Here is a 12,819-nt window from a genome sequence, read left to right on the forward strand (position 1 = left end):
TGCCTGAGGATCATGTCCACCCACATGAGTTGAGCACCAGGTACGCCAGTGCATGAGGGTGCTGAGAAGTTAGTTCTACCAACTGTTTTCTGTGCTTTGCTCTTGAGTTTCTACTGCAAAGTAATAAGCCGTGGGCAGGACAGCAGTTTGAAAACTGGAATCAAGAATCGACTTCCTGTTTCAGTTTTCAATCATTTTATGGTAAGTCTCTATCTGAAATGATTTGCACAATATTTTACTCCCACATTCTTCCTTGGTGATGGCCGGAATCTTTAATCGCCAGCCTGTCACAACTCCGTTCAGTACAAATAAAGATAGTCACAATATGAGACTCATTTTCTAAGGTTGCATTTTAAAAAAAGTTAATGAAACAAATAAGTTCTAGGATTATTATTATTATTATTATTATTTTTGCTGTGAGATATCCAAACCAGGATTTCACCAGTTCTAAATTGAGAGTAGTAGCATTCATCTCAAGGGCGACTTCATTACTTCAACATGTAATTAACATGGAAATTATTAAGAAGGTATTTCATGTATTTTTTTTAATAGTTCCAGAACATGGCTTGTATGTTCCACAAGCAGCCCATCTCAGGTTGAACTAGCTATGTTTCAAGTTTTCAGGAGCCACATGTGGCTAGCGGCTAGTGGCCACTCCATTGGGCCGCACAGATTCTGCTCCAAATGCTTCAGAAACGCTGCGCTAGACGACCTTCAGAGCAGTCCCTCCAGACTGGACAGCTACTTGGTTTTGCATGCCAGGGGCCCCTTAGCTTCCAGGGTTCTGTGCAGTGGACCAGTGCAGAGGGGAAGGGGCATTAGCGAGAGTCGGAGTGCTGAGAGCTGACTCCAGGACAATGCCAGAAACCCAGAATCATTGGAATGTGCCAGGTCTTCAGTGCCCTGGGAGACAGAGACCTTTTTGCTCAGGGATCTGGTCAGAGCACAAGGCTGTGGTATTCCCAGGCAGCGCAGTAGTATACGCCCTCGTCGCTTTTCTCCAGTTTCAGCACCGACAGTGTACAGCTGGAGCGATCCTTGCCCTTCTTGGCATTGACTTTTTCCGCTTTCATGGGAAAATCCCATTGCACACTGGAACTGAACATGTCTAGATAAAGGAGCCTCTTGGGTGCCGTATCCTCCTGGTGGCGGTACCAGTGGATGTACATGACCGAGCTGTCCAGTTGGCAATCCAGAGTAGTTGAACTGCCCACTTGTGCCACCAACAAAGCAGTCTGACTCACCTTGAGCCATGCTCCACCGCCTGCCGAGGGGAGAGGGGAACAGCTGTGAGAGAGTGATGGCCAGGAACCTCAGGGTGTCCCCTAACTCTGCACCAGGGAAGAGTCAGGACTTACCGGGAAACAGGAGAGCACACAGGATGGCAAGGGGACCCAGCATGGTTCTGTCTCCCACCTGGTGGAAAGAAACCCTGGGAGACCTCCTGGCTGCACCTTCTGGGAAGAGACTACCTGGGTGTGTTGCAGAGGGCAGGTGAAGACCTGAGTGTCTGTTTCCCAGAGGCACCTGCAGTTACTAGTGAGAAAGAGGCTGGGAGGAGAGAGGGAGGGGCCAGAGGGCTGGGGCAGGTCTGACCACAAGGCAGGAGGGAACATCAACGGTTAGGCGGATGAGAATCACTGAGGACTGTTGGTGCAAGGAGAGCACCGGTGGTATAACAGCAATCCTTGACTGGACCTGAGCACCACACTAACTGGTTTCTGCTTCTCATTTGACCGAATCCGGAAAGTCACCCTTGAGATGAATGCTACTACCCTCAATTTAGAAATAGGGAACTCCTGGGTGGTATTTTGAGTAACTCTTCCAAGGCTGCATGCCTACAGGGAATTAGGTGGGGATGTGAGCCAGGTCTGGCTGGAGACACATCTCAAGCCTCCTTTGGCCACTCAGTACTGACAAAGCAATGGGTATGCAGGCTGCACTGGAGACAGGGGTAAGCACAGGGTAGAGATCCCTGCTGAAAAAGCAACAGGTCGCCTGAGCTAGCCCTGGAGCATTTCTCCCAGAGGTCTCCTCAGAAGATAAATGCCCTAACGTGACATGACAGCTCTGCAGTCTTCGGCTAGCTAGTCGTCTCCTTTTCCTCATTGGTCAAAATGACCTTATTAGGTTGCATGCAGAGCGAGCAGGGAATGGGAGTAAAGCATGTGGCCTGTCCCAGATGCATAGAAAAAGCTCGAGAAATGTTGGGGATTGGTGTTTCATCTGAAACTGGATTGGTTGCAGTAGATGATTTCTGGGGTCCTCATAGTGTAGAATTTCAGGAAATATAATAGTCCTATAAAACCAGGTTGTGTGTGTGTGTGTGTGTGTGTGTTTGTGTGTGGTCAAAGGAAGAAACCTGCATTGGGCCAGGGGGCAGAGGAGACCAGGGGGCAGGACCTGTCAGATCCAGTGTGAGATCCTCAGAAATGGTAAAGGCAGGGCCTCGGGAAGGGTCAGCTGAGAAAGGCATCGGCATCTGAAATGAAGTTTCCAGAGGTAAAGGTAGTAAAGTAAGTACAAGTTTCCTTGCCTGTTATCTAAAGTAGAGGAGGACTTCCTGGGTCTAGTTATGGTAATTAGCTGTGCTAATGATAGCCTGTTTGGCTGGAAGGAGAAGGCAGCAAGGGGACTTGGCTGGGGCAGGGAGGTGGGTCCTTCACACCCACTAGGAGAACCAGCTCCTGAGCTCCTCCTCTGGGTAAACACTGAGAGGCACACATGCTGAGCTCTAGCCAAGATTCAAGGCTCAAGTGTCCCAAAATGCAGGCTTTGAGGTTGTGCTGAGCTGGTGAGGTGGTGACTAGAATATTCTGCTAAAAGAATAATCCAGGGCCATCATTCAGACCTTCAGCAGGTGTCTAGGGCAGCTCTGCTAAATGTTAAGCAAGGAAGAGAGTGAGAATGGTGGTGACCATGGGGATTGACATCTGCACAGCATAACAACAGGTGGAAAGAGTTTGCATATGGAAGATGAGCAGTGTGGGCGGTGAGAAAGCCCATGAATTCTTCTCTTCCTGCTTTCTCTCTTTCTAGATTTTCACCAAAAAGGACATCTTCCTTTGGGGGAGAAAATCCATAACCTTCTGTTCTTTTATGAAAATAAATTTTATATCACATTGTCCACATTCAGAACTCTGTTTCTCTCAATTACTGTTCCCATTTGTCTTCAAACACTGCTGACATTAAAGGGTCAACACCTGTTGCTATGAGCAGTCTTAGTTCCTGCCAAACCTCCAGCCAAATGCTCTCCTGGTTGAGACAAATGACAAAAGTAAAACAACTCAGCCTGTAGGGTGTGGTGCCCTTTCTTCAAAGGAGAACAGTCCATGGATTGGGGAGCTCAGAGACTCAAAAGCCGGGGAGCACTCTGCCCCAGGGGTTTTGGGCAAGAGGGAGTTTAATAGAGACTAAGACGCAGTAAAGGGAGGAATAGCAGGTCAGTCAGGGGATAAGGAGATGGTGTTTGGCTTAGGTTGATTGGCCGGGGTTGCATATCTGATCTTACTTAGAACAGGGGAATCATTGCAGATTCTTGGTGTTTGGTGCCTTCTTAATTGGGTATACTGTGTTTTTGGTGAAGGGCAGCATTTACAGGGACAGGGAAGTTACCTCAGTTTCAGTTTGTTGCCTTGGAACTCCAGGCAGGAATGGATCCATCCTAGGCCTGAAATGAATTTCAACAGGTGACAATTGTGTCCCTCTACTTCTCTTCCTGCTGTGGTACATCTGTGCTCTTGTGGAAGTGGTGCTGAAAGGTCATATTGTGAAAAAATGTGCACATTTTAAAAAAATAATAAGGGAAACTTTTGAGCAAGACACAAAGGGTAGCTAAGACTTCACCCCACACTCATGTAGAGAGTGGAGGTTCCTGAGCAAGACCCTGTGTTCTCCAGGAAGAGAGAAATCAGGTGGCTCTTGAGGCAGCAACACTCCCTATACCTCCAGGTCATCCTGCAGCTGCTATGAATGAAACTGCTCTGATGCCCTCAGACCTCAGTTGCAGGGGAGAGACAGTGGGTCAGAACAGGTGTGGACTCAGGCAGTCACTGTGGAAAGAGTCAGGTGCTGAAGCTTGGAATTTTCACTGAAACTCTGAGAGGCTGGCATGCTTTCCCTGAACAGGGACAGTTCCCTTCTGACCCTGGGAGAATGTGAGATCTAATCCAGTTTGACTTCTTTACTAAGTCAGAGGGAATAAATTGGATGTTCATGTGATGTCAACTCTTAGCGAGCACAAAAAGACTAAAAACCCAAAACAGGAAAGCCATTGATATGTTTGGTTGAGAGAACTTTAGATAAGATATTCTTTTCATCTTTAATTTAGATGTTTTAATAATTTGTGTGGAATACACAGTTTTTATTAAAAATAATTCTCATTTGTTAGATTAAGAACCCCATTTTTAAAAACAGGTCATTGGTAGTATCCTGGCCATTCACAAGCTATAGGATTACAGAGGCTTAGACATTTAAGATGAAAAGGAAAGCCCCCATTCCAGAAGCCTCATCAGTCCTCATCTTTAAAGATGAGAAAACAGCTCCCTAGTTCAGGTGACTCATTCAACATGACAGGACCTTGCGCAGCTGAGGCGGGATTAGAACCCCACCCCCTCCTCTCTACTCTGTGCAACTTACTCTACTGTGTGAACTTAAATGCCTGGCATTTAAATTCAGTCACTACATGCAGAGCACCCCCCCACGTGTCAGGCACAGGTCCAGGTGCCTTTCCAAATATAAACTTATTTTTGTAATCCTTGACAATAATAAAATTCTGTAGGCACAATGGTACTCTCAGTCCACAGATGATGACAGGCTCCTTGAAAATTCATCACATTGGACTTTCCAAATAGTTTAACAAATCTGATAATCCCTGAATAGAATTTATTTGAAGAAATGAAGATGAATTATGTTGGTATACATTTGATTCTCCTCAAAGGATATATGGAAATGTGTGTGAGGGAGTGTGTGAGTGTATGTGTGTATGTGCACAGAAAATTAATATGTTAGATAATTTCTTTTGTTCCTCAAGGAAAAAGGCAGACTCACCTAGGGTTAACAGATTTATTGGGGGGAAAAGTTGCAAAGTGCTATGCAATATGTGGACACAAAGTACAAAATTATTTGTTGTTTATCTGAAATTCAGGGAAATGTAGTTCAAATCCACAAAGAGATGTCACCTCACTCACACCTGTTATAATGGTTATTATCAAAAAGCATACAAACGACAGGTGTCATCACAGAAGCCGGGAAGGGGGGAAGGGAAGAGACTCTGGCTGACTATCCTTTCCTCAGGGACCCCATGTGTCAGGGACAGGAGGCTGCCCCAAGCTCAGTGTCTTATAGCCCTGGAAGACCTTCCAACTTGTGGTTTCAAAATTAGGAAAATATAAAATTGATCTCATACTAAAGCAGCAAGAGTCTTCTTAAAACAAAATGGTAATAAGAAGAATCTACTTCAGAACCTCAGCCAAAGCTTCGCATCTGCCTGCTTTTCCCACAGGCTCTGAGGTGCCAGGTGCTCACGGTGTGCAGGGAACAGCAGGTTCAGACTGACTCCACATGCCTGGCAGCCTTCCAGACCTGCTGACGTCAGGAATGTCCAGCCATGGGGCTCAGCCTGGGAGCCCAGCTCCCTCCACGCCAACGATGTCATCTGATCAATGATGTGCTGAGGGGGGATGTCCTTCTCAGTTCAGAGCTGCCAAATGGGACACTTGGGAGAGTCTGAATGATACCTCCTAATTCTGGGAGGGTTTATTGCACTGACAAGGATAGAATGACAGCTCCAGTCCAAGCCCTGCCACCTGGAGGTGTGTGTCCTTGGTCAAATCCCTGTAAATGGGAATAATAATGCTCACTCTCCAGACACCATACACCATGGGCCAAGGATTGGACTGAGTTAGTCACTTTGTAAATAAATATTATCAGCCAGTCCGAAGTACGATGTGATTCTTATAACCTCTTTTTTCTTATAATAGCACACCAACATAGATATAACAACCAGATCTGGCAGGACAGCTCATTGAAATCTTAAAATACTTCATCTGTGCAGTCACATAACTAATGGAGCCTTGATTTAAACACAAGATTAACAAATGCAAAACCTGTCACAGCATCCATTCTATACAGGTAGAATTCTCTCTCTCTCTCTCTCTCTATATATATATATACACACACACACACACACACACATACACAGAGACAGAGAGAGTTAGTTTTAAGCTCTAAGCATTAAGAGTAAGTAAGGTCATGAGAAAAATTTCAGAGAGGTTTACAGAACTTAGGAATATCTCTCACATGTCAAGGGAGCAAAGAGCAGAAGCTGTTCTTGAAGAGCAGTCATTCCGGTAACCGTGCGGGACCTCAGAACACAGCAGGAATTCTTCTAGCACTGGTGTAGTAATAGTTGCTTGTCTTTTAGAGAGAGTAATTTTTTTAAAGTTCGTAACAGTAAGCATTGATCCATTAAATAACGTCAAATACACTTTATTGAATGCGATACATGGTACATATGGGTTCCTTCCTTGCAAGTCTAAAGTAGGTGTAATTCATCCCATTCTGAAGATGGCAGAGTCTTTGGGAGGTTGAGTGGCCCCACTAAAAAGAGCTTACCGAGAACTGCAAGTCAGCCAGGTTAATAGGTTACTGAAGCATGTGCGCTATGTAACCTGCTTGGATGTTTTTTACTCAAATATTATTTTATGTTCTCTCAGTTGTTGCTTTGAATGCGAATTGTGATCTTATTAGGTTTTTCATTTGTTTTAAATAATGTGCTTCCAACTTAAGAACTGTGTTGTTTTACTTATTACTTACACTGACTTCTACCACCCCCTCCTGGCCATTGCAGGGATTTCCTGCACCTGATCATCTTCCTATTGCTCACCAGTTAAGTGAAGTCTATTACAGCAAAGAGTCACTTAGTGAGTGGAAGGGCCCAGAAATACAAAGCAGGAAAACTGCCTTTTCCAACTGTGTACTTAGTGTGAGTCGTAGTTTTTGGTGAGTGGCTCATCCTTGCAGTGCCCCCATTCCCCTAGCCTCAAATGAGAAAATAGACTGAGAGGCTTGGTGTCATACATACCTGTAAAAACTACAGAGATTTGCCTGTGGATATGCATATTTACATTCATATACATGGAACAGCTTTCCTGTCAATCCATGTCTGTCCATCTGTCTGTCCCCCCAGTTCATTGCTCCTCGGTGCTGCTCTTGTGCCCCTGGTTGCAGCCACTGCATTAATTCTTCCACTGACAGTGACAGACACTCGTGCTGCTGCCCAGACTGGCTGTCACCAGCAAGACTGTCCCTGACAGCTCAGGGGCTCTGTACACTGGGAGTCCTCTGATCCCCATGCTGTCATTCAGTCTAATCCTGACATGACTCTGGCCTGGTGTCATGTTATTGGGAATCTTAGCTGGGGGATGGAGGGTCAAAGTCCTGTGGCTGATCTCTGGGCTCCCCAACAAATAGGGAAGCCAGACCTCTGCATTTCAGGAGTTCCTTCTGTGGGGACACTACCTTTCCCAGCTGGACCTTGTGGGGGACAAAATATAGTTTGCCAGCACACTAGCCTGCTGGACCTTGGGAGGAGGGAGAATACCACCAGCCAGGGAGGGATGGGGCACCATGGAGAAACCCACATTGGCCTGCTCTGTGTTCAAGGGCTGGAGACAGAGTGATGTGGGCAGGAGCTGGGCCTGGAAAAGCTTCCAGGCATTAGGATCTTCTGGCTCAGACAGGTGTCTTTTGGCAACAGGTGCCTTCCCAATGTCAAATGTCTAATTCAAATGGTGCCGGATTTTGTGTTTGTCAGCTGTTGACAGCCGTGACCTTTTTATCCCAAAGTGATCCTATCACAGGTCCAGCCTCCCACATGTTCTGTACCATCACCGTCTATAATATTGAAACCTTTTTTTTCAGTGTGAGCTCCTGAAGACTGCAATTCTCTCTCCTGGTCATGTCTGTCCATCCAGATTTTTCCTCAGGGGCTTTCGGCTGGGAGTTCCCCATCATCCCATTCCGTTCTTGCCTGGATGGTGATGTGGTTACTTGATTTCAAAATGTCACCTCAAGAGGCAGAAGAAGAGCCAGTTAGTGTCCCCCAGTTTAGGCTCCTGAGAGCAGCTACGGACTGAGCTAGAAGGAAGACCCTGGAAGGGCTGATTTGAAGGGAATTGCATTCAACGGGGGTAGGGGCTTGGGGGGGTGTGTGAGGTGGGTCTCCGGTCTCCATTCTTCAGTGAGCCCAGAAGAAATCCAGAGCAGGTGGAGGACAAGGTGGGGAGAGAACGTGGCTCCTCTCTCCAGCTGTCAGGCCAGGCTTCCCTAGAAGACAGTGTGAGCCCTGGGGGAAAGGACATTCCAACACCTGAAACAGCCTGCACCTCTTTGTTCCTGGTGATCCCAGTCCTAGGACACTAAGTACCGTGAGCATCTGAACAGCCCTGTCCCTCAGGGAAAGAGAGATGGAAACCAGTCAGGCTGAGCTGAGACAGCAACTCTAAGAGTCAGCGACCCTCGGGTCTTCCGTGGCTTCATAGGTGCTGTAAGCCTGTGCTTGAAAGGCCTGCCTGCAGCCCCTCAGACTTGATGTGTCAGTGACAAAGCTCTCCACACCCTCTGTGTGTGCAGCATCATCAGTCTCATCATCCAAGTACAATATTCGGTGAGCCCCTTCTGCCCAGTGCTTCTTAAGGGTGAACATTATCAGTCCTCTAACTTTTTCCCTTTCAAGGTGTTTTGGGTGTTCATGGTAATTTTAGTGTATGCTTGTTAACTTGTGCCCCAAATGCCTGCTGCACTGAATCTTTAATGAATTTGCTAAGAACTACCATCATGACAATATTGATTCTTCTAATCCATAACATGGATCCTCTCTAGACTTATTTAGATAGTCTTTAATTTTTTCTCTGCAATACTTATATTTTTCCACATACAAGCTTTGCTCTTTTTTTTAAATTAATTCCTAAATGTTTTATTTCTTTTGGTTCTATTGTAAATGGAATTGTTTCCTAAATTTCACTTTCAAGTGGTCAAGACAGTATATAGAAATCCAACTGATATTTTGTACATTGATCATGTATCTTGTGATGATGCTGACCTTGTTCATGAATTCTACTTTTGGATTTGTGTGCGTGTAGATTCTATGGAATTACCGACAAACAAGACCATATCATCTGTGGATGAAGACATTTTGGCATTTCTTTTTTAATCTACTAGAGATCTTTGTATTTTTTCTAGTTGCCCTCACTAGAATCTGTATTACCACGTTAAATAGAAATGTCAAAAGCAAACATCCCAGTCTTGTTCTGTTCTTTGGGGAAAAGCATTCAGTCCTTCAGCATTAACTATGATGTCAGCTGTGGGTTTTCACAGATGCCCTTTATCAGGTTGGAGGTGTTCTTCTGTGCTGAGATTGTTTCTTCTGCCAATGAAACTATTCTCTTAAGCTCTCTAGTGAATATTTCATTTCAGGTTACAACTTTTCTATTCTAGATTTTATTTCTTTTAAATACATGTTTGTGTTGTAACTTTGGTATTCTTCATACAATATGTATTTTTGCCTTTTAGTATTTATTTCATTTATTTGTTTATTTTTGGTTCCTGTCCACCACCAGCAGCTCCAGGAAGTCGCAGTCACCATGGTCCAGGCAGAGCAGCACCGTGCACATGGGGTTTGTGCACAGGCTGAAGCTGAGCTCGCTCCTGCTAGCCCTGTATGCAGAGCGTGCTTTGGGAGCCCAGGGCCCAGGGCCACAGCCCAACTGCAGGCCTCTAGCGCCCGCCTCCCACGCCAACAGCAGTCCCTGCAATGGCGGCAATGGCGATGATGGCCACTAAGGGCTCAGTGCCCAGGTGAGTTCAGGCTTCCTAGCTATGGGCGCATGGCGCAGGGAGGGGCCAGGAGTCCCCCGAGCCAAGGAGGGCTCCCTTGCAGGCTCACAATGCCATGGGCCTGGCTGCAGGGCGAGGCGCAGAAGCTCGGGTTCTGGCTTCCTGGGGCCACAGCCCAGTGGGGAAGGCGCCCCTCCCCCACTGTGGGCTCCAAGGAAGGATGCTGGAGGGATGCCTTAGCAGCCACCAAGAACAGAGCTGAGATCCTCTTGAGTATTTTAAACGTGTTTTTGAACATAAACTTGTTATAGCTACTTCTAAGTATTTGTCTCCTATAGAGAGGAACTGCACAGCTCAGAGTTTGTATTGAGTGGTAGGGGTTATTACCCCCTAACAATGGCCACACCTTTGTGATTCTTTGACGGTCTTATCATTTTTTATTCAAAAATATTTTCTTGAAAATATATTGTAGCAACTTGAGATTGTGACTTTTTCCCAAAAGGTTGCTTTCATTGCTGTTTGCATGCTGAGAAAGTTGCTTGGACTTAATCTGTGATATTCAATCTCCTGCGGTATATGGCTGCTCATGACTCTCCTGTTTTCTTTCTTAGTTATTTTATTTTTCAGCCTAGCGTCCTGGGAATCACCCTGCATCTACACAGCTTCATGGTTGCCAAGGTTTCTTAGGGATATGCCCCAGCAACTTGATTAAGACTTCACTTTTGCCAAATGGTTTTGTTGTAGGTCTTGGGGAGCACATTCCTATTTTACGCAATTAGCACATAGATTGTACATGCTCAAGTGTAAGTCTTCTCAGCTGTACTGTTTGAGTCTTTTCATGGCTCCTCTGCATAAGACGATCACGTCAGTGTCAGCAGTCGTGTGTGGCTGGTTTGGGCTCTTTTGAGTCGCTGCTAAGCACGCACACAGCTTCAGCCGAGCACATGCTCGCTGCAGTCATGACCCCAAGCGCAGACCAGCGGAGCCCCCGGCCTTCCTGCTTGCACACCACACAGTTGTCAGCTCACCTTCGCATCGCTCCCATCCCAGATTGACCCAGCTCCTTACACTGTGTGACTTTGGATCCCATTCACAAGGCCTCTCCTATTTTGGAGGAAACTTCTGGCTCATGATGCTCCATGTGGAAGCTGAGGGAAGAACAGGAGCAATGTAGACGAGTGCTGCTGTTGTTCCTGAATTCTGTAGGTTTTCAGATATAAACTATTGTCAGACAATTGTCAAATTGGACATTTCCCAACCACCTAAATAGTCACTTCTGTTGCTCTAGTCTAGTTTTATTTTTCTCATTCATGGGAAGATTTGTTGACCATAAAGAGGACCTTGCTAACTTTCACTTTTAAATTACGTAAGCTTTACATATTACTATGTTTTCATCCAATGTTAGGCTTTATTTAGAACTCCCAAATAATCCCAAGACATGTCAGCTCCATGAGGCTCAAACGCCATTATCTTGACAGGTGGGCAGTGAGCCTAGAAACAGGAAGACGTGGGATGACCATCTCCTCAGACTCGTTTACGGGTGAGAAGGCATGTGATCTGCCCCAGTGTCTCTACAGCAGTTTAATAGGCTGGAAAGTGAAGCCTCCCAACAGCGATGCCTTTGTCTATGTATTTTACCACAAACTTCTCCTGAACTCTGTGACATTGATGAGGTAAGATGTGGAACACATCTTTTCTTAAGGTTCTCTGGTATTTATTTGTCTGTACCAGATAGGGTTTTGGCTATAATGCATCAGACATTCTCAGGAAAAGAAAATATCCTACTTGAGGTATATTATCTGAGAGGATTAAACCAACTGTGACGCAGGCTGCTTCCTTCGTGTGTGAGTCGGCTCTGTCCCTCACCTGCTACCCTGATCTTCCTGTGGCTACTTTTTTTATGTCCCTTCCCTGATTGTGACAGTAACACAGACTTTTTAAAAAAATGTGCAGAGAACAAGAATCACAGAACCTGTGAACTCTGTGACACATCACTGGGGACAGTTTGTCTCTTTCTCATTTTGTGTTTGCACGTTCACATAATTGTGGTCATATCGCCGCTATTATTCATATCTTGTTTTAAATTCTAATGTAAAAGTAATAAAGTCATTTTGCTGTAGAGATTTTGGAAGATCCAGAAATGACGGAAATCAACTTGTTATTTTCCTCACTTTCTGATTTGCAAACACACACACACACACACTCACACAGGTTTTTATTTTTATAAATATGGTCTTATGGGATATACAGGTTTTTCATTACATATTTGCTTTTGCATCATAGCATGAGTATTTACAGAATTCTTGTCTAATACATAAATATAAATTTTAGTGCAAAATGTTTCATAGAAATATAATAATTATTTGACTTTTTTTCTATTCTTAGACCTTTAGACTTTTTCTGGTTTTAGAGAAAAATATGTGTGATGGGAAAACGAATATTATTTTGTCAGAGCTATTTCACGAATGAAAAATCGCTGGATGTAATGACACAAAGGTGTGCATTTGTGCAGGTCAGGTGAGCTCCATCTGTTCACTTCTGAGAATAGACCAAATGACAGAAGTGCCACCAGGAGGGGTGTGGGAGTCTGAGGATTAACCAGAAAGAATTTTGTGAGGTGGAGAAGGGGGCGAGGAGGGTATGTACATTCTGGCGTTGGGACCCAAATCTCCAGAATTCGGTGGTGTGGTCACATAATATCCTGTGTAGGTGGAGAGTCACATATACACCAGGTCCACTGATGATGTCTAGGCAAGAGGTGAATTTACAGTTGACCCTGAGAAAGAGCTCTCTCTCACACATGCTGGGCTGAAGGAATAACACGGGGCCCATGCTCACGGAAGCCAAAGCTCACACAGATGTTGGTGCTCTGTATAGAACAAGAGGAGAGAAGTCCATGGTGAGAATATGCTTTGTGAAATCAGACTGTAAAAGCCAAAGCAATGATCTCTGCAGTAAGAGTTTTGATTCCCCAAGGCCTGT

General features: G+C 45.2%; 1 gene segment (V, D, J or C); it reads right to left on the reverse strand.

Annotated features, from left to right (window-relative positions):
* Nucleotides 1-671: 671 nt before the first annotated feature.
* On the reverse strand, nt 672-1,518 carry LOC123952180. The segment is given in 2 exon segments: nt 672-1,264; nt 1,359-1,518. Coding segments are annotated over 2 exon segments (369 nt in total).
* Nucleotides 1,519-12,819: the final 11,301 nt, after the last annotated feature.

This window comes from Meles meles, chromosome 10 (genome assembly GCF_922984935.1).
Source record: "Meles meles chromosome 10, mMelMel3.1 paternal haplotype, whole genome shotgun sequence".
Taxonomy (NCBI): domain Eukaryota; kingdom Metazoa; phylum Chordata; class Mammalia; order Carnivora; family Mustelidae; genus Meles; species Meles meles.